The following is a 23,288-nucleotide window of genomic DNA, read 5'->3' on the forward strand; positions in this document are numbered from 1 at the left end:
CCCTACCCATTGCCCATGCCGAGCTACTTCCGGCGGTGACACGGTCACGCACCCACGACGTGGGGTGGGGGTGGAGGTGAGAGCGATGTGTTGCTGCTGATGTCTGCGGTGGGAGACTGGATGGCGCTGCGTCGGAGCGGGCTGCGGCAGCGAGCACGTCTGCGCCGCCCACATGATGGACGAGGTGTGAGCGTGGCTGGAGGATATCCCACCCGGCCCTGGCACTGCCTCCTGGTGTGGGGAGCCTGCGCCACGGCGAGGGGGATGCACCAGGAGGGGTGGCGGCCGGCGGAGCGGGTGGTTTGCAGAGCTGGAGGCAGCGGCCGTGCTTGTGTGCCTGGGTGGGCGCAGCGCTGTGACGCGTGTGCCCACCGCTGCCTCGTCCCGCGCGGTGGGACCTGCGGCATGTGACGGGGAGAGGTGGGGGCGCATCGCGGAGGTGGGGTCGTGCTGCGCGGCAGAGGATGGCCATTCTGGGGAGTACTAATGGCTTGCCGGCCACGTGTTTTTTTTTTCGCGCTTCGCGTGGCTCGAAGCGAGCCGGCGTGCTCCGGCTCGAGTGGCGGCCGCGCCGCCACGTAGTGTTCAACGACACATCAGAGTGTCGCAGCTGCTGGTATTTCTACAGAGAGACAAGTGCACGAACAGCTTCACTGTTTTGGAGTGGGATCAGACATGCGAATGCGAAGCGCGCACTTCATGTGTCGAGAGTGTTGCGTGCTGTAAGCCTCTTCCGCACACGCACGTGCGGCGTGTGGACCGTGATGCACTATACCCCGCGGGCGTTAGCGTTGCGCTTATGAGGGAGGGACGTTCCTTACATGTTCCCCACACCCATGATGTAGTCTGCATCTGTGTGCTTTTTTTTTTCGTCTCTCCCTTTCCCTCTGACCCATTTCCTCAACACTGCGCCCCCACCACTGCGACCGCCAAACTCTCCGTCGCTCCATCGTTGTCTGCTTCGAGACGATAAAGACGTTGCACGCACCCCTGCTCCTCCTCCTGCACCCCCCCTCTCTCCGCAGCGAAAAAAGAACGGAAGGCGAACAGGAGGCGACGAAGGAACGCACACACGCACAGACGCACAGAGGCGGGAGAAGACGGGGCGCAAGAAGCACGCACACGAGAAGGCACACAGCAGCGTCACGTGCGCTGCCGTTTCGGGTGTGCTCTTCGGTACTTCTGCTGCCCCTTTGCTCTGTTGGTCATCTCCTCCCTTCTTACTCCTGGCTCTGCCTCTCCGGCCAATCCTCTGCGCGTCTGCGAGAACTGCGAGGGTGTATTCTCCTTCTGTCGTCGACGCCTCGCTTCCCTTTTCTGCTCCAGTGCGTTGATCGACGCTCTCTGGCGCTGTGGAGGATTCCGTGCCCTTGCTTTGCTCGGTCACACACTACTCTCTTTCTCTCCCCACGGACTCCTTCCGTGCCCTGTCGCTGCTTCCTGACGAGGGAGAGCGAGCGAGCGAGCGAGTGTGAGGACCCTGAGGGACACTCCTCCAGCGCGTCAAGTGGAATCTTCCCCTACCGCTCGAAAAACAAAGGGAGAGGGAGTAAGGCTAACGAAGAGAAAGGCGTGCGTGCTGCAGCAAAACACATAAAAAGCACTGCCCACCTGCGTGCGCATCAGCGTCGTCACCACAGACACAAGCACAGGCAGGGACACACGCGAGCAGCTCCCTCCGCTCACCCACCCGCCTGTTCCCGTTACCCAGGCTCCGTCTCCCCTCCGTCTCCGTCCTCTCCCCTCCGGCAAACCTCTTATTGGCCTACCAGTGTGTGCGTGTGTGTGTGTGTCGACGCGCGCTTGAGTTTCATTTGCCACCCCCTTTTTCAGCTCCCATTTCTTCCCCTCCTCACCATCCGAGGCCGTTCGTGTATCTGTGTGTGCGACGGAGGCCACGGCGACTGCGTTTCGACCACTTTTCTGCCACCGCATCCAACGCACCTCAGCTGGAAGGAGTAAGGAAACAAAGGGCAGGAAGACCTGCAAAGGGTGGCAGCAGCAGAAGAACCGCCGTAAGACACAGTCGTATTTGTCTTCTTTCTCTATCCACCCTCCTCCTCGCAAACTCGCTTCCCCTATTTCGTGCTTGGTTTTTTCTTTTCCGTTCTGCCGTCTGTAGCGTCGCCCTCAACGTTCTCTTCCTCATCCTGTCGACCTCCCTCAGCTTCCTTGTGCACTCTGTTTGCATTGTCGCCCTCTTTTTGCGTTTGCTTAACGTCGCCGTCTCCACCTCCTCTCTTGCTCTCCCCCGTGTTCGGTGGTGTCGCGCACGAGGCACTCGCTTTTCTGGCTTTTCTGGTTTCCTTTTCGCTCCCCACTTCCCTGTCCCAGTCGTCTTGTTTGTTTCTTCTCTGTTCTTTATTATCATTTTTTCTTCTCTCGCGTGCTCGCAGCATCCCGAGCGACGTCTGTATCCACTCGTTGCCGTGTAGAAGGGCAGGCGGCAGTTGCAGCGACAGAAACACGCAAGGGCACCGAACAGAAGCGCCAAGGTTTTTGTGCTTCTCCCTTGAGGCTGCGTGTGTGTGTGTGTTTCCGTTGCCGTGTCTCCGAGTGCCCGAGTCGAGGCGTGAGCCCTGACCTGTCTCGAGAGCACTACAGTTGTGCGGCGCACCCATACTCAGCCGTACGCGGTGCCCACCCGCCCACTCATCCTTCACCCCACCACCGTAAAGCAGCAAGAGACAGCCTGATAGCACACCCGAAGTGGAAAGACATTTTTGATCAACTTTAGCGGCGGCAGACAGCAACAACAAAGCATCCCTCCAACCCACCCCTGAAACAACAACAGCATACCTCCTTTTCTGCTGTTTTTACGTGTTTCCGTGCTTCACTTTCTCTCTCTCTGCCTGGACTACTCCTCTTACCTCCCTTTAGGCTCTCGCTGTTCTCCGCGTCTCTTCTCTGTGTGGGTGCGTATCTGCGTAGTCGAGGAACGCTTTCGCATATTCTATCTGCATTGCAAGGGTCGACAACAGCATCATCTGAGAAGCGGCAGCAGGAAGCTCTACAAGGGACGGTAAAGGGCACGACAGGCAAGCTAGAGTCGTGCTGGGTTTGTTGTTGTGCTTCCGTGAGCTTAAGCCCGTTCGTGGTTGTTGTGTGTACTCTCCCCCTACTGCCTAGCTTGCTCTTTCCATTCAACTCCTCTCGTTTCTCTCTCTCCCTGTTTGTGTGTTTGGGGACATCCTGAGTGCTGGATTATCGCGCTCGCCTTTCCCAGCCGTGTTTCTCTTTGCGTTACGCGTTCGCGTCTGTCCTGATTTTTTTCGTGTTTGGTTTTCATTGTCGCGCGCCCTCGTCCCTTGTGTCTTTGTGTTGGCATTTTTGGTCTCTCATTGAACTCGTTTCTCGGTTTCTGCATAACCACCAACCTGCCGCTCTCTATCAATATATGCATGTGCCTCTGCACCTAAGTTGAAACCACACCGGACAAGAGAACAGAAACGCGCAAACAACAAGGAAAACAAGCAAAGGAACGCATAGAAATCGATAAGTAGTCAACTCCCAACATCTCTCTGTTTCCGTTTCTTTATCCAAGCACTTTTATGCTCTTGTTCGGTCGTTCCTGTTGTTTCGCTCAACTCTTCTTCAACTGTACTGTCTGCCACCCCTGCTCTCCCCTCGTCCCCCCTTCCTCCTCGCCTCACTACTTCGTATGCGGGTTCGTGGATTCCTTTTTCTTTCCTTTTTCTTTCATTTTTCGTGTTTTTCTTGTTTCGCTCGCTCACTGGTTTGTTTGCACGTGTCCCATTGAGCGTCTCCTCGCGCACCCCTTCTCTCTGATTCCATTCGTTTAGGTATTTTCCGGCAAAAGACACTGCCGCTGGCTGCGTGGCTCTCTGCCCCTTTCTGCGCAGACAACTCTCGCCTCCTCCTTCCCACATCCCTGGCTCGTCGTGCGTGGTGTCTCGACTCCGTGCCCCCTCCCCTTTGCCTTTCACTTGCTTTCTCTCTCTTGTGCATATACATACATACATATGTATATGTATATATATGTATATATTCGATTTCCAGGCAAACCGAGACCACGAACCGCGAGGAAAATCCAGCGAGCCGTCAGCAATAGCACGCGCACGTAGGCACCATCAAAGATAGCTGTGCAAGTATAACATTTTAAGGTTGTTTCCACCACCTCTCTTTGTGCTGCTGTGCTGTTCTTGTTTCCGATTTTTATTTGTCCTCTGAAGTGGTACGAAACGTTTTCTGAGCTTTCTTTTGTCCGTTCATTTGTGATGTTTATATTCCTTCCGTATTTTGCAATCGAACGCGTGCCGACCACACCAAAAAAAGCGTGTCTCTCCGCTGTCTGCCTCTTCCCTCTCGGCCCCCACTCTTTCTCGGCAGGTGAAGTGTTCCCTCTTTCTTTTTTCCTTTTGCGTGTGATCGTGTGCGTGTGTGTGGCAGAGGAGGGTAAGCGTGCGTCCCTCTGGCTGTTCTCTTCACTTCCACCCACCCACCCACCGTCAGATTCTCCAGTGCAACCACCGCGCAAGTGACGCGATTTCACGTTAGTCTGGACTGGCTGGCGTCCTTTCTCCCTCGCGCTCTCTCTCGTTTCTTGTTTTTGTTTTCGCTTTGCGGTTCTTCCTGTCTTCAGTCTGTTTTTTGCAGCCATCTATCTTCCCCTGCGCGCCTCGGCGTCTGCGGGTGTGCTGTTCTCCTCCAGCGCAGCATCACAGCCACGGCTCACGCCTTGGATCAGCGTAAGAGCAATATCAGAAGGCTACACACAGGCATAGACGAAGGAAGCGTACGCACTAACCCTGACAGCGCAGAATCCACTTGCCGATCGCAGCAGTAGACCCTTTTCTTCGCCTCACAGCATTTTGTTTGCCCCCCTTGTACGAGTGCCTACGGTGATTTGCACCGGCATCTCGTTCTGTGCGCTTGTGCGTGCGCATACGAACGCGAGCACGTCTGGGCTTCGCGTAGGGGCGAGACTTTTGATTCGGCTCTATTTGCAAATCACCCAACCGTTTGGCCGCGCCAACCTCCAAGATGATGCACATCGCCCCTCTGACACTCACAGCGCAGCTGTGCTACCTCATTGCTGGCACGGTGGTGTGCGTCTTCTTTACCGTCTTTGGTTACCTGGTGTGGCGTACGCAGGGCTATTACGAGCTTACACCTGAAGGGCAGCGACGAAGCGCCGGCTTTACGCCGAACGGTATCGCCGGTGTCACGGGCTTCTTCACGTTCGCCGGCCTCGCTGTGGCGCTTCTCATCGAGACGACGCTCTTCTACGTGCGCTACGCCTTCCACCCATCCCACAAGGGCCGCTACTGGGCGATGCACCGGTATGCCTCCGTGATCCTTCAGGCAGCTCTGGGTATCCTCTACGTGGCGACTGGTGTGACGCTCCTCGTCGAGTGGGGCGGCAATCCTGCACAGTGCGCTTTCATCTTCTGCTTGGGAGTCGACAAGTACCCGGAGGCGCCTCGAACGCGCGGTGAGGACTTCAATGTTACTCTCTCCGTGATCACCTTCTTCGTCCTGGTGCCTGCAGGGCTGGTGCTGCTGTACCGCGTCTTCACTACTGTCATGCTGCAGCGGACCGCGAAGGTGGTGCGCGAGCGTGACGCGGCGAGCGTGGCAGCCGGCGCGCAAGCGTCCAGCAGCGCCTCCGGCCAGTCCACCGGCGAAGAGATGCCCTCGCCGGGAAGGGGTCGTGGTGCGATTGCTGCGGTCGCGACGGAGGCGAACCCAATGGCGAAGTCGGAGCGCATGTGGCCATTTCAGGCGAGATCGAGGGTGAAGCAGGTGTGCCGCCTTGTCGGCGTGCTGATTGGCATCCTGGTGTGCGCCATTCTCTCCTTCTGGCTGCCAAATGACTCGCGCCGCTTCAACTCCCACCGTATCGCCTCCTTCGCTCGCAATGGCATCTCGCGGGAGAGACGCACTACTAACATGACTGTGCCGGAGATGCCGGACGCGTGGCTCCGCACCGGCCAGATCCGCTTCTCTGATGACCTGACGCTGAAGCTGTTCCCGGGCAACGTCTTCTTCTACGCGTACCTGCTGACGACGGCGATCGTTGTGTTGGTGCTGCGGCTGACGCAGCGCGGGCGGTACTGGGTGCAGCGCCGCATTCCGCTGTGCGCGTGCTTCACATATGGCGAGGCCGCTTTTGTCGCCGCCACGGCGCTGCTGTCGGTCATGTTCTTCATCTACTGGCTGCACGACCACAACTACAAGCAGACCTGGACTGTGACAGCGAATGAGAGTGCACAGATTGAGGCGCCGGAGCGGTGGGCCCGCGGGCTGGGCCAGCTGGCCATCCTGTTCCTTTCGCTGCTGTTGCTGCCGGTGAGCCGTCAGTCGGTGGTGGTCAGCGTGCTTGGTGTGTCGCGGGATGGCATGTTGTGGTTCCACCGCGCTGTCGGCTACGCCATGCTGGCGGCCACGGTCGGCCACATCGTGGCCTTCTATGTGTCCTACGCCAGTTTTGGGTATCTCATGCAGAACCTGAACACCGTCACCAATCGCGTGTGCAAGAAGGGTGTTTACGACGACTACACCGTTTTGGTCGTGACGTGGACAACGTGGTTCCTGCTGATCTCCATGGGCATCTTCGCCTTCAATCTGGTGCGCCGCCGCCACTACGAGCTGTTCTACTACACGCACCTCGCCGCGACGTACATGACGCTACCCGCCATGGTCTTCCACGCCTCTGCTGGCTGGATGTACCTGCTCCCCGGCATGACGGTGTTCCTGTCTGACCAGCTGGTGCGTCTGTGGCAGCGGTCCGCCGTGGTGCGCGTCGTGCGCGCGCGCGTGATCGGCGACGACACGACGGAGCTGGCCTTCTCTGTGCCCGGGCGACGGGACATGCGGCACGTGCACCCGGGGCAGTACGTGCTGGTGTGCGTGCCGGAGCTGACGGCGCTGCAGTGGCACCCCTTCACTCTGATCAACGTCGTGGACGAGGAGTCGGCTGCCGTCGGAAGCTCGAAGGCGAGCACGACGGGGACCGTGTTCTACGTGCACGTCAAGTCGATGGGGCCGAAGACGTGGACGGGGCGGCTGTACGACCTAGTGAACCGCGGCGAAGAGATCACGATGGCTGTGGAGGGGCCTTGTGGGACGCCGGTGGACTACCGCCACTATGACAACATTGTTCTGGTTGCCGGTGGCATCGGCGCGACGCCGTGCGTATCGATCCTCGGGTCGCTGCTGCGCCAGTGCCACGCTCTCGGCCACAGTGGCGCTAGCCCACGTGTGGATTTCATTTGGTCTACTCGCTCTGCGCGTCACGTGAAGGCTGTAGCAGACATGCTGCAGCTGCCGATGCGGTGTGGCGACGTGGTTCGTCAGCCTGCAACCCGTTCGGCGTTGAAGAAGATCGACACGTGTGCGGCCCCCGACGACATCACCAAAGATGCCAGACTGAATACCGAGATCATCCAGCCCGCCGACTCCCTGGAGCAGGACGAGCCGCTAAATGATGAACTCAGTGCGGTGAACGAGGTCGTCCGCATTGCTGACGACGCAGCGCAAAAAGTTTTCATCGACGTCTACGTCACTCGTAAGACGGAGCTGCGGCATTTTTCCAACGGAGATGCGTGCCTGGGCGAGCAGTGCCCATCAAAGGCCCTCCTCTCGGCAAGGAAAGGCTTTGTGGAGCTGGATGGCAAACCGCTTAGTTGCGCGGGTGCCATTGAGAATGCCCAAAATGCTGTGGACAGCGCCTCTCCTTGGAAGCAGAAGGCAGCGGCGGCGATGACGCCCGGGCTGCATGGCAAGGCTGACGATGCGGAAGAAGCGGAGGAGATGGTGTTCTCCAATGAGCCTATGGGCAGTGAAAGCGAAGGCTTTGATTCGGCGAGCGCCGATGGCTGTGAGGATGGCATCGAAGGCGCTTCCGAGTCGACTGCGCATAAAAAGGAGCGGAAAACTGTTGTCGACACTGCATCTGCTACGGATCAGGAAGGTGCCTTGGTGTCAAATGGTCTTTCCAAGTGGTCGTCGAGCTCTGTTATGAAGTCGGGCGAGCGCCTGCATGACAACAGCGACAGCAGCGGCAGCGGGTGTGTGGCGGTGAAGGTGCACCTGGGGCGCCCCGATGTCGATCGCCTCATCCGCGAGGCACTCAAGCAGCCTGGATCTGGCGTCCATAAATCCTCGAGACTGGACAGGGCCCGCACGTTGTTGTTTGTGTGCGGTCCGAACTCGCTCGTTCGCCAGGTCACGTCCTCAGGGGCGCAGCTCGGTGTGGCGGTGCACAAGGAAGAATTCCTCTTCTAGGTTTCTCTCATGTGCGTGCCTGCGTGCTCCCTCCGTCGCCCCGTCAATCTCTAATGCTGGTCTTCCGTCTCGCGAACGCTTCCTCGCTAACTTTTGTTGGCGACTTTCCGCTGCGCTATCAAGATAGGCAGAGGGAGAGAGTCATGTACAGCACCTCCTCCCCCAACTCCTCCATCTGTTCGTGAAAACACGCACGTGCTTGGGCGGATGCGTGCTCCTCAAGGTGCGTGGGGCTTTCGCCGCACACGGCGATGCTCCAGAGGCACTTTGCGTGCACATGTCTGTGTTTTAGAGTGAAGGTGGCAATGCATGTCTGCCCTCTCTCTCTGCCAGAGACGGGGAGAGAGAGGTGGCGTGGTGGTCTGCGATGATGACAAGAATGAGTTATGCTGGCGGCGCTGGGCGATGGCTGTGATGATGGCTGCGAGACACGTTTTCGTCGCTGCAACTGCTGCTGGTGCTCCTAGGGTCAGACCCCCACCCACCTCTCACTTGTATCGTTTCCCTCTACTGCATGCGGTCTCCTTTTTTCTTTCTGATACGTGGAGGTAGCACACATCAGATACACTATGGAGGGATGGGAGGGGCGCGCTCTTTCTTTTTGGATGCGCTCGCCGCTCTGTCGCGCCCCTTGTTTCCCCTGTTGACCTTTTTTGCCTGCCCAACCTCCCGACTGCGTGCGGTGCAGACGCTGATACAATGAAGTGGGTCCGAATGCCCGGCCAAGCAATGCCGAGCTACTCATTTCGCTTGTATCGCTCGTTCCCGTCTCTGGCATCGATAGGGAGAATAGTGGAGCATGAGGGCGCTTCTTCTCCCCACCTCGTTTCTGTTTTTCTTTTCTGTGTTGATGGCCTCGAACTGGAAAAGGAACACGGCAGCTGAACTGTTGAACAGGGCGAGCTAAGATCAACTGCCTCACCCTCTGCCGAGTTGCTTCATCAGTCTCACGCAGACACACCGGTCATGTATGCGTGCGGCAAGCGCACACTCACACCCAAACAGCGATGCAAAAGAAAAGGCGCCCACGTGTGTGTGCGTGTGTCTGTGCGCTCGTCTCTTCTCTTTTATGTGTATATATGTGTTTCTTTACGCGAGAGGCAGTCGAAGGAGGCGAGACGCAGAGTGGGGGAGTGGGGGGAGACAAGAGTGCGCGAGAAGTGGCGATGATCTGCGAATACTCCCTTTCGTTTCGTTCCTCGTTTGTGTGCGGGTGGGTGGGCTGCGGTGCACGCCCGCTATCCGCTGCTGGCTCTGTGCCCCTCCCTCGCCTTCTGCCTCCTTGTGGTGCTGCGTTTCCTTTTATTCCTTTTTTTGCCCCCCCTTCCCCTCCCCGCTTTGGTGCTCCCACGCGTGCATGTGCACATATGTGTGTGGCCTGTGGCTCTCGCCTCTTCCTTCCCTTTGAACTTCAGATTTCTCTTGCTTTCGCAAGTGGATCGTGCAGGCTTAGGGGTCTGTGCATGTGCGTGTGTGTGGGGGGCGAGGGCGTTGGTCTCTCTCTTTGCCCCCTCGTATGCTCTCCGGCTAGCAGCATCCCGTCCCGCCTTCTTCACGGGCTTCCTTTTTGGCCGTCGTTCTTGAGAAAAAGAGAAGCCCCACGCCGACCAGCCACGCAGCTACTCAGCAACCACACACGCACACACGTAAACGAAGAGGGTGGCATCACAGCGAAACAGCACCGACGGTAACAACAGAGCCGCTCGAGCCTGAAGCAGTAGAGAGGCCTTCAGCAAATCATGGTATAATCGCATATAAAGAACTAATGAAGGAAGACGCCGAATACTTTCTGTGCACGTGTTGGGATGAGTGTGGGTGTGCGCGAGCTTGGGAGTTGTACGACACTGCTAGGGTGGCATCACGAGGCTCAACATGAGAAGCGGGGCTGGGTGGACATCTTTTTTTTTTCCTCTGCGCCACCACTGCTTCCTTTGTGCATGTGCGTGAACGTGCCTCGTTGCTTCGCTGTGTGTCCTCCTCCTACACCGCCGCAACAGCCTCTTTCCTTCCTACGGTCACCCCCTTAGCACTACGAACGGCTTCGCGTCTCCGTAACCTGCCGCGGAGGCAGCGATGTGATTTCCTTTTGCGAATGTATTCTGTGGCTGAGCGGGCATGTGCGCATCGTCCGCGTCCGTCGAGGTATGAGCGGAGTCGGCGAGAGAGATGGTAAGCGAGAGAGAAGGAGCACATAAAGAAGAAAGCTGTAGAGGCATCGCCACCGCTGAAGAGTGGGCGCGCTCTCGGTCAGCGCACCACCCCACGCTACCGCGTTATGTCTTTGTGTGCGTGTATCCGATAGGGCCTGCGCTTCTAGCCGTTGCCGTTTATCGCGGATGGCGCCACGTCAGCGGGCCTGAAAGCGAGCGCTTTCTGTGCGGCGTGCCCCTTCTGCTGCCATGGTGTGCATCGATTCAGCGTCGCGATCGCCTCGAATACAAATGCGGCACAGAAACGTTTTCACATGCGCGCAACTCCGCAAGCGAAGAGAAAAACACCATGTGAGGGGGAAAGAAGAAGGCGCTCGTGGCGGCAACTGGCATCGCCCCTCTCTCTTTGCTGGCGCGTGCGGGGAGCACCTCAGTGTCGCCGAACGAAAAAAGAAAAAGCGACGGGGCTCTCCCTATATGCGTGCATTATGTTCCCTGTGGAATGTGCGCTGGGGGAGGGCGCAGGAGGATGTGCGTGTGTGGTGGAGGTGTTGGTGGAGTGGGGCATGACTCGAGGGGGCTGGGCACTTCCGATGCCATCGATCGCCTCATTACTTCTCTCCCTCACTTTTCTTCTCTTCCATTCGCCTTTTCTCTCTCTCGGTGGGTGCTCACGATCACTTGTAAACGTGTACAGATGCGATGATCGCAGGCCGCGCTGTAGCTCTCGCCGTCCTTTTGCAGAGGGGTTTGCCATCTCTGGCCACTGCCCTGCACCGGTTTGGTGCCCGTGCTCGGCGTACGCTGGCCACTACTTGAAGCACACTGAGGGCGAGTGGTCGAAAACATGCGCACCGCCCACCCTCTGCGGTGCCTTCGCCGATGCCACTTTGTTCTTGCTCGCCGTGGTCACGGCGGCACGGCGCAGATGCAGCGGGAACTGAAGAGGCTTGCGTTGTTGGAGGAGTTCATGACGCAGCCCGCGGAGACGCGCGCACAACAAGCGCCGGCGACGACGGCCGCATGCACCGCAGCGTACTTGCGTGAGCTTCCACAGCGGGTGGAACAGATGCGCGGCATTGCTGCCACAGCAAACGGCGACCAAGCACTCCCGGAGCACGGCGTTGCCGGAACTTCTGCCTCGGCCACTTTGCTCACCGAACATGAGGAGAGCAGGAGACCTTCGGGCGAGGTCAGCGCGCCACAGGTAAGCACTCTTTCGCAGTTTCTCTCTGCTTGCAAGAAGCATCGCGTCCGGTACAGCTCCTCGGCTGATCCTGCTTTACGGAAGCAGGGTCGCGACGTGTTCCGTAGTTTCTGGAGCCGGCATGCAAGCAGTGCGGTAGCCTGCTGCTACGAGAGTGTCCGTGACCTTGGCTTCGTGGCGGACATCGGGCTCGCTGATACCGGTCTGCACCTTGGCATGCGCGACATGCGAGGCATGCTGCGCGTGCTGCAGACGAACCACGCAGCTGCCTCGAGCCTCGACACCACCCGCGTTCTCGGCTACCTTGCGCGCGAGCTGCAGTACTGGGAGTCCCGAAAAGACAGCGAGAGCGATGGAAGCACAGCACCCGCGCCTGTGAGTCTCATGGCGTTCCGCGCGGCTCTCACAGATGTCGCGCTCGGCCGGCTCGCATCCATTTTTGTTCAGCAGCGTCATTGTGCGGAGAGCTTCACACGACCACGCGTGAAGGCGGCAGCGAATGTGCCGGCGTCAGACGACTCCGTCTTTCCGCCTGCGCAAGCTTCCGGCGCTGATGCAGTGTGGGGACTGGAGGCGCTCTCCGTCTTGCATGCCCGCGACGCCACGGAGGGCGTCCTGGAAGATGTGTGGACTGGCAAGCAGCTCTGCCTACTGCGCCAGCAGCGCGAGCCTGCGCACCTTCGATCTACGCCAGCGTTTCCGGATGTGCCGAGCGCAACGGTGCCAATGAGTGCCCTTGCAACCGAAGTTCAGCATCTGCTCGTGTCGGAGCTGTTTCGTGTCGTCGCAGCACGCCGGCGCGACCTCCGCATGACGGACATCGTTCACGCCTACGCCTTGCTGCGCGTGCATCTGCGGCTCTTGTGGCCGCCGTACGGGAGACAGCCGCCGCCGCAACCCTCGCGTGCGGCGCGGCACCACAGCCGCGGCTGCGCGTCTGTGGAAAGGGATCGGTCGCATGCTGCGTCGACCTCGGCCCCTGCGACTGCTCAGCGACGCCCGCTTTGGTACGAAAAAGACACGCTCTTCCGCGTCACCTGGGGCCTCGCCGTCGCCCTGGCCAGCAAGGATCGCGTTTTTATCAGCGGCTATCATTTTGTCAAGATCGTCGCCGTGCTGGCGAAGCTGCCAGCGTTTGTGCTCTCGCAGGAGCCGCACGTGAAGACGGAGCTGCGCCGTTTCGAATTGCCACACAGAGGCGTCGCGTTTAGAAGGGATGCCGCCGAAGACGACGCAGAGTCGCGTTTTGTGTGCGCCACCATTGCGGCTGAGGTGATACGCCAGGAGATGGCAGTGGAGGCCGGCTCGAAGCCGCCCACGGCGGTAGCGCTGCACCCGAGCGATTTCTGGCGCTTCATAGTTGCCAAGGCGTGCGTATTTGTGCCGAGTCTGCCGCCTGAGCAGCGTCGGATTGTATGTCGCAGTCTCCACCTCGCCATCACTGAGAAGCGGGCCCACCTGCTTCCCCTCCATGCTAGCGCCACCGCTCGCTCGGCACCAGTGCTGCAGTCAGCGCGGCGAGTTCGCAGCGATAGCATCGGGAGGCAGTTTGGGTCGAGGACCGTCTCGCCAGATGGCAGCGGCGCCGCCTCCGCTTCAGAGATCCTTCGCCCGCTGGTGGAGGAAATGGAGGACTATCCCGAGCCTTACGAGGCGTGTATAAAAGACCATCGGCCACGTTCGCCGCCGCCCCGCGTAGCACCGAGACGGCGACCACAGTGGCAGCGATGACAAAATACGAGAGCCACTCGGTCGCTGCTCTCTCTCTCTCTCTGGTGCGCGCGCCTTGCTGTCGACGTGCAGCGGTTTGCGCTGCTTGTCTCTCTAAAGAAGGCTGTTTCGCGCACGAGGCAGAGGGAGGAGGGGGGGGTAGCAACCATGTGGGTCTGCCACCGGACGGGGTGCTGTTATGCCTCTCCTACGGTGCTGCCCCTCATCCGCCCTTCTTTGTCTCTCCTGGCGTCAAACGCCATCATCACACACGGAAACGGAGGACTGAGGTGGTATGAGCCCAGCGCATGGGTATGCACGCGCACGACGAAAGTGGGAAGGGGAGCTTCTTCCTGTGATTTCGCAAAGAGGTACACGTGTGTGTTGCGGGGGGAGGGGGGCGAATCCCGCGGCGCACCACGGCACCACCACCGACAGAGGCGCCAGCCATGCGGCACATGCACTTCTCCTCTCTTGGAATTCCACCTCGCCGTTTCCTTGTTCTGCGTCGCACATGCCCCGATCCCCCTTTCTTCTTCTCGCTCATCTCTTCATTGGCATGATCGTAGGCTTGTTTGTTGTCCGTGGTCTGCTGTCGTGCACGTACGTGCGCGCATCGGCACACGTATACCCACACGTCGTTTCGCTCACTGCGGTCTGCTGGAGATAGTCAAGGGCGGAGGCCCACTTAGTTGCGTATAAAGCAACCGCACAAAGACCTCTTAGAACCCCTCCCGAAACGAAAAGGAGAGTGGGGCGGGTCATCCATTATCGCACTGAAGGCAAGCGGCGCGTAATTCACTGCACCCAACGCGCATCTTCCCTCTGTTCATCAGACGTGCGCCGCGGGTGGTGTGCGGTAGTTTGTTTTGGACCGTGGCAAGCGCGCACGTTCGAGGTATTCCCTCTTTAGCTTCTCCTCGTTCTTTAGGACCCTATTCAGCGCGCTCCTTCGGTGGTCTGGTCACCTCCCACCTCAAAGGCGCGCGTCTGTTTCTCTCTCAAGGCGCCCACCCTCTAGGTCTGCCATCGACTAGCCCATCCGCCCTCGCCTTGCTGGTTGCCCTTGCTTATTTAGCGTTGATAGCCCTTTCATGTGCTTTACCATTGTCACGGGAAATGCTGCGCTGCTTCAACGGATCGATGCTTCGCCCCACGCGCGGCGCCGCTTCTCTGGCGACTGCGACTGCCCCCGCTGCCATAGCGCTGCCGGCTCGTCAGTTCCATAGCGTGTACGGCATTATTGGCTCCTGCCTCATGTGCGGTGCCTGCATGCTGTGCTTCGGCTCCTGGGCAAACAACTACTGCAACGTGAAGAAGTACGGCCGCTGGCGCTTTCGAAACTCGATCGATGATGTCATCATGGTCTCCGACTTCCGTGGCGCGCGCTACTTCGGGGCCTTCCTCGGCTTTCTCTTTTGGTGGTTTGTCGTAGGCCCGCAGAAGTACCGCTGGAACAGCAACTTGGCCGACATTCCCGGCAACACACGCATCGGGCCCTTCTAAACGCCCACGCCGATAGACAGTAGTCGCTGTCGACGGACCGAGGCAACGAAAACGAGAATGGCCTTGCCGGTGAGATGCGGAAAGGGGGAGGAGCCGGGTTCAGCGCGCGCCTGCACGGTAGCGGAGAAGGGCTGGCGTCTCCTTGCTTGTGCGAGTCCACCAGAGGCGGTCGGGGCTGCAGCTGCGCACTTAAGCTGTGCATCCTCTCTTGGCTTACTAGTGTCCCTCTCCTCCCCGTCTTCCGTGGGAGGCCCTGCTACACATATATGTACATATATACATATATATATATAATATGTATGCACGTGTATGTCTTTTGACTCCACCTATCAGCAGTGCTGAATCGGCCGTTTGTCGCTGCGCTGTTTGTACTTGCCTGTGTGGAGTAGGAACGGCGTTACTTTCGCCCCTTCTCTGGCGCCCCTCGGACAGCAGCAGATGCGTACGTACGTTTACGTGAAGGCAGAGGAAGGGAAGGGGGGGGGTGACGGCATCCGCAGCGTATTTTGCTCGTGTGTGTGTGTGTCGTCTCGCACATGCATGGCGTGTGCTGCTTCCGTCTGGTGGCCGTTTTTTTTTTTCGGACGCCACTCATCATCTCCGTCTCGAGGGCGGGACACCGAAAAGGAGGTTCAGCGACGAACAACGGAAAGACAAAGAGAAAGCGAACTTCTGTGGCAAGACAACATCGCCGGCGACTGGGAGGGGAGGGGATGTGTTGGGGGGCTGAGGAGGACGCGGCACGAAAGAGATGAAATTCGGCATGTGGATCTCCGCCTTCGCTTGCGCCCCGGCGTCTGCATTGTTCGTATTGTGCATCCGATGGGGATGCGCAGTGGAGGAAGAGGTTCACACAGGCAGCGCCGTGTCAGTGTCCCTTGCGCCACGTCTGCCACTTCTCTCTCGTCGTCTTGCGCGATGGGCTGGCCTGCCCCACCCTCTTCGTGCAATGGACTCGCATCCGCCAATGCGTCCGCGTGGTATCGCTTGTCCAGGCGCGCCACCCCTATGACTACACCGACCCCCTCTCGGGCCCCCTCCTTCCTCGCCTCCGTGTGCCTTGGACTTGCTCAATCGCACACGCGATTCTCCGCTACACACACACACAAACATACACACCAACCTTGGCGCGCACAATGCGATCGTGGGCGACCCCTCCCCGCTTACATCCTATCGCGCACGCACTCGCACAGCACCAGTGGGACTGTCCGACGCGGCCCACTCCCATCCTCCCTGTTTTGTTTGCGCTCTTACCTCACCTTTAGCTCTCAAGCGATGGCTTCTGCAGTAGCCAATGTCAACGCCTCGGCGAAGCAGATGACGGACAAGGAGATCACCCGCCATCGCGTCATGGCTCGCCTGAGTGAAATCCGCACGCAGCCCCTGAAGCAGCTGCCCATGACCGTCTTCATGATGTGGATGGTGGGCAATGAGGTCAGCATCTTCTCGATCATGTTTGTCGGCATGGCCGTTGTGAACCCGCTGCAGTCTATTCTGAGTGCTGGCAAGCTGTTCGCTGACTTCGAAGAGGACACAAAGACCGACCGGCAGATTCGATCGGCCGTGAATCAGGCCCGCTGGATCTACATTGGCTGCTGCCTCATCGCCTTTTTGGTGGCACTTGTGAAGCTGAACTGGATGGAGCTGCTGCCGGTGAGCTCCATGGACTGGATGGACAACACGCCGCCGACATACCAGGAGCTCAGCAGCGGTGCCTTCTACCGTTGAGCTCTCGCGGATTATCTGACGGACGCAGCGTGAACATGCGCACGGAGCGAAGGGATCAGCGACGCTGTACCTTGATGTGTGCACGTGTGTTCTCACTCGCTCTTCCTCTTGTGCGCCGCTTCGGACTGCATGTGCCGGCGCCACGTGAAGAGCGGCGTGCTGCTCTTTCGTGCTATGCGTGTGTGGTGGTGGCGTCCACGCTGTCTCGCCTGCCGGTGCCGCTGTGGGCTGCCGTGTCTGTTCTAATAGCCGTTGTGTGTGTGTGTGTGTGTGTGTGTCTGCCCGTGTGTGAGAGGTAAGCGGATGTGTGGATGATGGGCTATGGAAGCCGTCGAGAGGCGTAGGGCATCTGCAGTGGCCCGGTGCCAAGGTCAGACACGGAGGGAGTTAGCCGGAGAGGGCCCGGGTCTCGAGCTGGCGGCATGATGGTTGCGCTCTGCGGCCTCCAGCACCGTCATCGATTGGCCAGTCCAGGTCCTCCGTCTTTTGTGATCGCGCTTGGGGATGCTGCGAATCCGCTGGCCACGGTGTGGGTGTGACTGTGTGCGCCTTTGGTGCTTATATCGTTGTGTGCGGTTCACGGGCCCGCTTGTTTTGGATTCGGAAATGGACAACACGAAGACATCCGCCTGGCGTGCCGGTGCGTAGCGGGGCGAGGACGGGCGGCGTGGCACAAAAGGACGTCGGCGCGCTTTGCCCTTTTGAGGGGCGCTGTTTTGTCGATATCCGCGAGGCGCCGCTGCCCGTGTTGGCATGCGGTGCGGGCCCTTGAAAGCCGAGGTCATCTGCTTGCGCGTGAGGCACAATGTGGGCTATGCGCTGGCTTGTAGACTGTGCTTTCCCCATCTGCTTCTCGCTGCCGTCACTCTCTGTCCCCTCATCCTTGATTTCTGCTAATGCTGATGTTTTCTTGCAAGTCCTTCCACACAGGATCCCTCAAGGAGAGCGAGACGCCGCACTCCGCCCTCAGAGCCCACCGGCAGCGCCCCGCTCCGTCGTATCAAGAGTATCGCCGGCCCTTGCAGCACCATCCTGCGTAGGACCACACGCGCTCTTTTCGAATCTCCCCCTTTGCCACGTCATGCGAGCGCACGCCTTCTTGCGCTGCGCCGCCAGGGTGATGGCTCCAGGGGCAGCCACATGCACCTCCTCCGTCTCTTCCTCGCCCTCACCCTCGTCGTATTCCGCAGCGTCTGCCCACAGCACCATGCACGCGTTTCGCACGCGTGACATTACGCTGCGTGTGCCCAGCAAAGACAAGCTTCTGCGCTTCTCCTTTTGCTCTGCCCGCCATCTCCTGGCTGAGACGATCCGTCGGCACGACCTCCTGCGGAGCACCAGGGCTCATGTGGGCTTCTTGCAGCTCCTCGGAACACAGATCACGTTTGCAAACCTGCTTGCCTCCGCACTAGAGGGCGAGGAGCGAGTGGAAGCTCGATTCACCGCGGAAGAGGCCACCATCTTGACGGAGGCGCTGGCGCTGGGGGAGTGTCGGTGCTACCTGCGACCCGAGTACAATGCGCAGCTGGCGGAATGTGGTCTTCCGACGTTCCCGCTGCGCGTGAACCGTATCCTGTATCGCCAGGAGAAGCCTTTTTCGTCGGTCGTGCACGCCGATCTGGCCGAGCTCCTTCAGCCCCCTTGTGGCGTCGCCTCCAACTCCGCTGCTGCTGCCACTGGCGCAAACGAAGCCAGCGATGCACCGTTCTCCTTGTATCTGCCTGGCACGGAGAGGCGGGTGCCGCTGGAGGCGTGGAAGAGCTTCTTCTCCTACAACAGCAGCCTGCACGCCTACAACTACCTGCGCCGGTCCGACGGCAGCGTCCCGGCGGTGTGGCTGCAGTCCCGGGTCGACGCGGCCAGGCTTATGGACCACGGATTCTTGAACGCAGACGGCACTGCTGCAGCTGCTGCATGGCAGCGTGGCGAGGCGTGCAGTGACGAGGACGAAGAGAAGAAGGCGCAAGATATCCGGCGAGCTCTTCTGCATGCAATCCCATTCAGCTTTGGTGTGGTGGTGACGCCGCTGGCTGCTGGCGTTGCGGTAGACCAACGTGTGAGCCAGCTGAACCGTGTAGTGATGGAGTCCGCCGCGCTGCTGAGCGCATCGCCAGGCGGCGGCGCAACGGTCACCTCGGCTCTGCAGCCGCTTCTAGATCGATGCGCAGAGAAGCACACTGCGTGCCAGCACATCCTGTCTCTGGTTTCTGGCGACCACGATGGTGCCTATCAAGCCGCGGTGGCGGCTCGGCAGTACAACGACGATCCGGCGCAGGTGGCTGCGGTGGTGGACCCGATACGGCGAGCGCTGGGGGTGCAGGACTTTGTGGTCCCCCTTGCGGCAGCGGAAGCGGCGCGGACGGGGTTGGACTTTTTTTGCCGCTGCTCGAAGCAGAACGTCCTGGAGTCCCTCGTCTCCGCGCCCCCTCGTGCGCTGGAGTCGCTGAAGGGGAGCGGCAACACAGTTCACTGCTCCTTTTGTGGAAGACGGTACAAGCTCGCCGGCGCAGAGTGGCAGGAGCTGGAAATGGCTCGATCCGCTTCCACGCCGCCGCAGCGATCACAGTCCCTCACAGAGTAGAGTCCGCTGCTCTCTCTTCCCCTCACACGCCACGTGCACGGCCTGCCAGACTTGGCGTGCGCCGTGTACTTCACAGTTTTGTTTCCGCCTGTCACTTCGCCGTCTTACTCTGCTTGCAAGGGCCAGGCGCATCGCAGCTGCACCAAAGCACCATCGAGCGGAATGCCGCGCGAGCGCCGCGTTGGAATGCCTTATTGAGATGGACAACGTGGCGTGCCGTGCAGTTGCACGCTGCGCGTGGTGCAACGCGCGCATCATGATTGCTGGCACGCGTGCCGCCGTCTGGGAACGTCATATGTTCGCCTCGCGCTCTTCCCCTCCCTGCTCTTCTGGCCTTCCTTCCCTTTCCGCTATCAGTGGTCCCCCTCTCGCTTGTCTTAGGTGCGTGCTCAGTGATGTGGCCGCTGCTTTGTTTCACGGCTGGTCAATGCCCGCCCTTGCGACGGTTGGGCACACCTCAGCGCGGAATCTCAGGGCTCGATGCCCTCTCTGCGGGGAAGCCCAGCGATCTCCTATCCCCTTGCCAACGCCGCACCACATCTGGCGGTGACACGGTCACGCACCCACGACGTGGGGTGGGGGTGGAGGTGAGAGCGATGTGTTGCTGCTGATGTCTGCGGTGGGAGACTGGATGGCGCTGCGTCGGAGCGGGCTGCGGCAGCGAGCACGTCTGCGCCGCCCACATGATGGACGAGGTGTGAGCGTGGCTGGAGGATATCCCACCCGGCCCTGGCACTGCCTCCTGGTGTGGGGAGCCTGCGCCACGGCGAGGGGGATGCACCAGGAGGGGTGGCGGCCGGCGGAGCGGGTGGTTTGCAGAGCTGGAGGCAGCGGCCGTGCTTGTGTGCCTGGGTGGGCGCAGCGCTGTGACGCGTGTGCCCACCGCTGCCTAACGCCACGTGACGTATATGTGAGAAGGCTGACGGTCGAATGCAGTGCAGCTGATACGCAATGACGGAGAATGGACACGCCGAAGGAAAATAGGGCGAATGCGCGGGTGCATCACCCCTCTTCATTGCGGGTGTCTGTGTATGACCGTAATGGCATCTGCAAAGTCAAGGGTGCCCGCCGATCGCTGAAACGGATCCCTGTTCCTATATTCAGTAGCAGCATACGACATGCTCTAGCGGGTGCCGCGCATTCTATAGCGTCCACAAGGCTAACTCTTGTATTCACATTCCTATATGTGGTGACTGTTTGGCGAGAGGCTGGCCTGATGTCTTGAGTACTGGTCATCTGTCTTTCCTTTCCGAGAGCATCGGCGGAAAAAGGGAGGTGGATGAAAAGAGCGGGGCACACGCACGGCTCAGCATGCAGAGGGAGGATGGGGCTCTCTCGCCCGGGATTTACTTCGGTGCTCCCTGAGGCCGCAGTCGCCTTTCGTGAGAGGATTCGCTGTGACGAAACACGGATCACCTCATCGTAATCCTGCAACAGATTTTGCTCCTCCGACAGCCGTTCTGTGGCCTCCCTCCGGCCCTCGCGCAGCGGGGTAAGGGTGCCGCTCGGAAGTGGCAACGCCACGTCCTTCACATGCGAGCAGGCGAGAGATGAGCCCGGCGCGGAGTTGCACTCCTCAAAGTTACGCGAGTTGTGTGCTAGCAGGATTCAGTGAGCCGGGGCGGTGTAGAAGAACACAACGTCGATGCTCCGCTCGTAAAACCAAACGGCGCGTGTACGCGCCCAGCGTGTTCAGCGCCGGGCCCACACCTACTGCTGCTAAAACCCATTCAACTGCTTTCTGCGCATGCAGGATGGGGAGGGGTGGTGATGGTCCGTCACCAAGGCGACCTTTGCCCCAACTGGGGGAGGGGGAGGGTGTTCTATCGTGAAGCGGATGATCCGTGTTGGCAAGGCTGGAGGCGGGCGGCCAGTGTGGATCTATCTGCTATCCGTACAGGCAGGTGATGTACAAAGCAGCGGACAGTCATGTACAGGCCAGAATCCTCGTTGGGCCACTGCTGTCGCGCGCATGCGCTGTGAGAGACTGATAAGCCCGGCCCCACCGCGCGGAGCTTGCAACGTGGCGCCTACGGTACGCTGGCTGAGGGTGCATAATCGCACGCGGTCAAGACAACGGGCATGCTGTCCGACGCCTTCTCCAAGATTCCCGCGATCCGATGCGACCGCAGAACATGTGGAAGGTACAGCGCGCCCACGACCTGCTGGCCTACTGACGGAGAGCACGAGCCCGTTAGCGCCGCCGAACACGGCATATTGCATCGCAGCGAAGCGTCGCATGGTGCTGGAGGCAGCGACGAGGGAGTGGGTCGAATTCCAGGTGGGAGGTCTTGCCTGCATGTAGATCACAGCCCCCTCCAAACTGCGGCGCGAGAGGTACAGTACCTCCACCGGTAGCGTGCCGTTCTGCTGGCGGTTCCGTGCGCCCGCGCCTTGTTGGCGATGGTGCCGCCCCTCAGGGAAAAGCTCCTCGAGCAGGCCGCCTCCACACGAGTCCTCAGGCGTCGCCCCCCCCCCCCCCCCCAAACACCCGCACACCACACACCACACACCACCACCACCTCATCGGGGTACACCATTTCGATGTGCTTCACGCCAATGTGAGGGGGGTGGGGGCGGCTATGCACGCTCAAGAGAAGGGAGGATAGCAAGCCAAAACACGAGGCGCGCACGAGACATCAGTACACGCCGACACACCCCAGCGAGACAGCGCAGGGAAGAGTATCGAGGAGACTTCAGGGGCACTCATCAAAGAACCAGGCCCCCAAAATTTGATCAAGACTTTGTAGTTCACGAGGCCGGCAAGCCTTTTACCCGCCTCTCGGCCTACCCTGCATCCCTGGGCCTTGCGACTTCTTCGCTCAGTGGAGGACCCACGGGCAGGCACAGACAGGCAGGCTGTGCATCGCTCTTTTCTCGTTGATTATTCGCCCTTACCACTGACTACACGCTGGAAAAGGGCCGGCTTCTTCCCTCGTTATTCCTTTCTTTTAGTCTGCAGACTGCTCACTTCTGCAGCTCTTCTCTATCACAACGTCGTCCCCGCTTCTGCCCTCCCTTTCCTAGTGATCGACGTTGTTGCTACTTGAAGGAAGGTGCTCACAGAGAAACACAACAGCAGCAGCCCAACCAGTTTGCCCACTTGTGGTGCGGACATCTTGTCTACTTTTCGCCCTTGCAGCTAGTGAAAAAGGCTTCACATGTCACAGGCAACCGTCAAGATGGCCACCGCGAAGGTGACGGAGAAGGAGGCGGCGTGCGTGACGGCGCTCAAGGGCGAGTACCCGGCCAGCAAGGCCGACCCTGCAGATGCCGGCTTCCTCAGCGACAGCACGTACCTCCGCTTTGCACGTGCGCGCGATGGCAACGTCGAGAGGGCTTCTGAGTTGCTTGGTGCCACCTTGAAGTGGCGCCAGCAGACCAAACCCTACGCCATCACCATGGAGGAGGTCAAAAACGCCATGAAGCAGACAACCATGTACTGCGGCGGCCGCTGTAACATTGGATGTCCCGTGATTGCGATGGCCCTCGGCATGCAGAACGACTGCACCGTCGAGGAGAGAACGAAGCAGCTGGTGTACATTATGGAGGAGACCCAACGCAAGGGCTACGAGCGCATCACCTGGATCATCGACTTTGGTGCCATGGGCAATCACCGCGATGAGCGCAGCAAGGAGGCGCGCAAGGAGACGATGAAGATTTTGCAGGACTACTACCCGGAGCGCATGGCACGCATCCTGCTCTACCGAACGCCGTGGTATATTCGCATGTTACTCGGCGTCGCCAAGATGTTCATGGATGCCCGCACCGCGGCGAAGGTCTACAACGCTGGGAGAACTATTGAGGAGCTGGAAAAGTTCATTGACCGCGACCAGGTGCCGCCGGTCTGCGGTGGTACGATGAAAGGCTCCGCCTTGTCGCACCTCGAGGAGTTGCCGAGCCTAAACAGCGAGGAGGCACAGCGGCCAGGTCACAAGCAGCACACCGCGGATGCGGACAGTGCCAACGACGGTGGCCTAGTGACGTCGAACAATACAGCGGGGGAGGAGCCTGCTGCAGCTAATGGTGAGGCGAAACGGAATGACAACATTGCTGCTACGGATGCCGCGTGAGCAATGCAAAGCAGTAGAGCCAGCAGCGCCGTAGGTGGCGCATGCGATCCGTTTCTGGCGATTTTCTCTACTGCTTTGTCCCA

The 23,288-nt window shown here is 59.6% G+C and overlaps 6 protein-coding genes across 6 annotated transcripts; all 6 read left to right on the forward strand.

Moving 5' to 3' along the window:
• Nucleotides 1–5,295: 5,295 nt before the first annotated feature.
• Nucleotides 5,296–8,250, forward strand: LINJ_30_1630 (putative ferric reductase; the record flags this gene model as incomplete). Its single annotated transcript, XM_001466972.1, has 1 exon — nt 5,296–8,250. One exon carries the CDS (start codon nt 5,296–5,298, stop codon nt 8,248–8,250), a length of 2,955 nt encoding a protein of 984 aa, XP_001467009.1.
• Nucleotides 8,251–11,247: 2,997 nt separating this feature from the next.
• Nucleotides 11,248–13,338, forward strand: LINJ_30_1640 (conserved hypothetical protein; the record flags this gene model as incomplete). The annotated part of the gene is made up of 1 exon (XM_001466973.1): nt 11,248–13,338. One exon carries the CDS (start codon nt 11,248–11,250, stop codon nt 13,336–13,338), a length of 2,091 nt encoding a protein of 696 aa, XP_001467010.1.
• A 1,098-nt stretch (nt 13,339–14,436) lies between these two features.
• On the forward strand, nt 14,437–14,823 carry LINJ_30_1650 (conserved hypothetical protein; the record flags this gene model as incomplete). The annotated part of the gene is made up of 1 exon (XM_001466974.1): nt 14,437–14,823. One exon carries the CDS (start codon nt 14,437–14,439, stop codon nt 14,821–14,823), a length of 387 nt encoding a protein of 128 aa, XP_001467011.1.
• Nucleotides 14,824–16,098: 1,275 nt separating this feature from the next.
• Nucleotides 16,099–16,551, forward strand: LINJ_30_1660 (conserved hypothetical protein; the record flags this gene model as incomplete). The annotated part of the gene is made up of 1 exon (XM_001466975.1): nt 16,099–16,551. One exon carries the CDS (start codon nt 16,099–16,101, stop codon nt 16,549–16,551), a length of 453 nt encoding a protein of 150 aa, XP_001467012.1.
• Nucleotides 16,552–17,758: 1,207 nt separating this feature from the next.
• Nucleotides 17,759–19,132, forward strand: LINJ_30_1670 (conserved hypothetical protein; the record flags this gene model as incomplete). The annotated part of the gene is made up of 1 exon (XM_001466976.1): nt 17,759–19,132. One exon carries the CDS (start codon nt 17,759–17,761, stop codon nt 19,130–19,132), a length of 1,374 nt encoding a protein of 457 aa, XP_001467013.1.
• A 3,182-nt stretch (nt 19,133–22,314) lies between these two features.
• On the forward strand, nt 22,315–23,205 carry LINJ_30_1680 (conserved hypothetical protein; the record flags this gene model as incomplete). Its single annotated transcript, XM_001466977.1, has 1 exon — nt 22,315–23,205. The coding sequence occupies one exon, from the start codon at nt 22,315–22,317 to the stop codon at nt 23,203–23,205; it is 891 nt and encodes a 296-aa protein (XP_001467014.1).
• Nucleotides 23,206–23,288: the final 83 nt, after the last annotated feature.

Source organism: Leishmania infantum, chromosome 30 (assembly GCF_000002875.2).
Source record: "Leishmania infantum JPCM5 genome chromosome 30".
NCBI classification, from domain to species: Eukaryota; Euglenozoa; class Kinetoplastea; order Trypanosomatida; family Trypanosomatidae; genus Leishmania; species Leishmania infantum.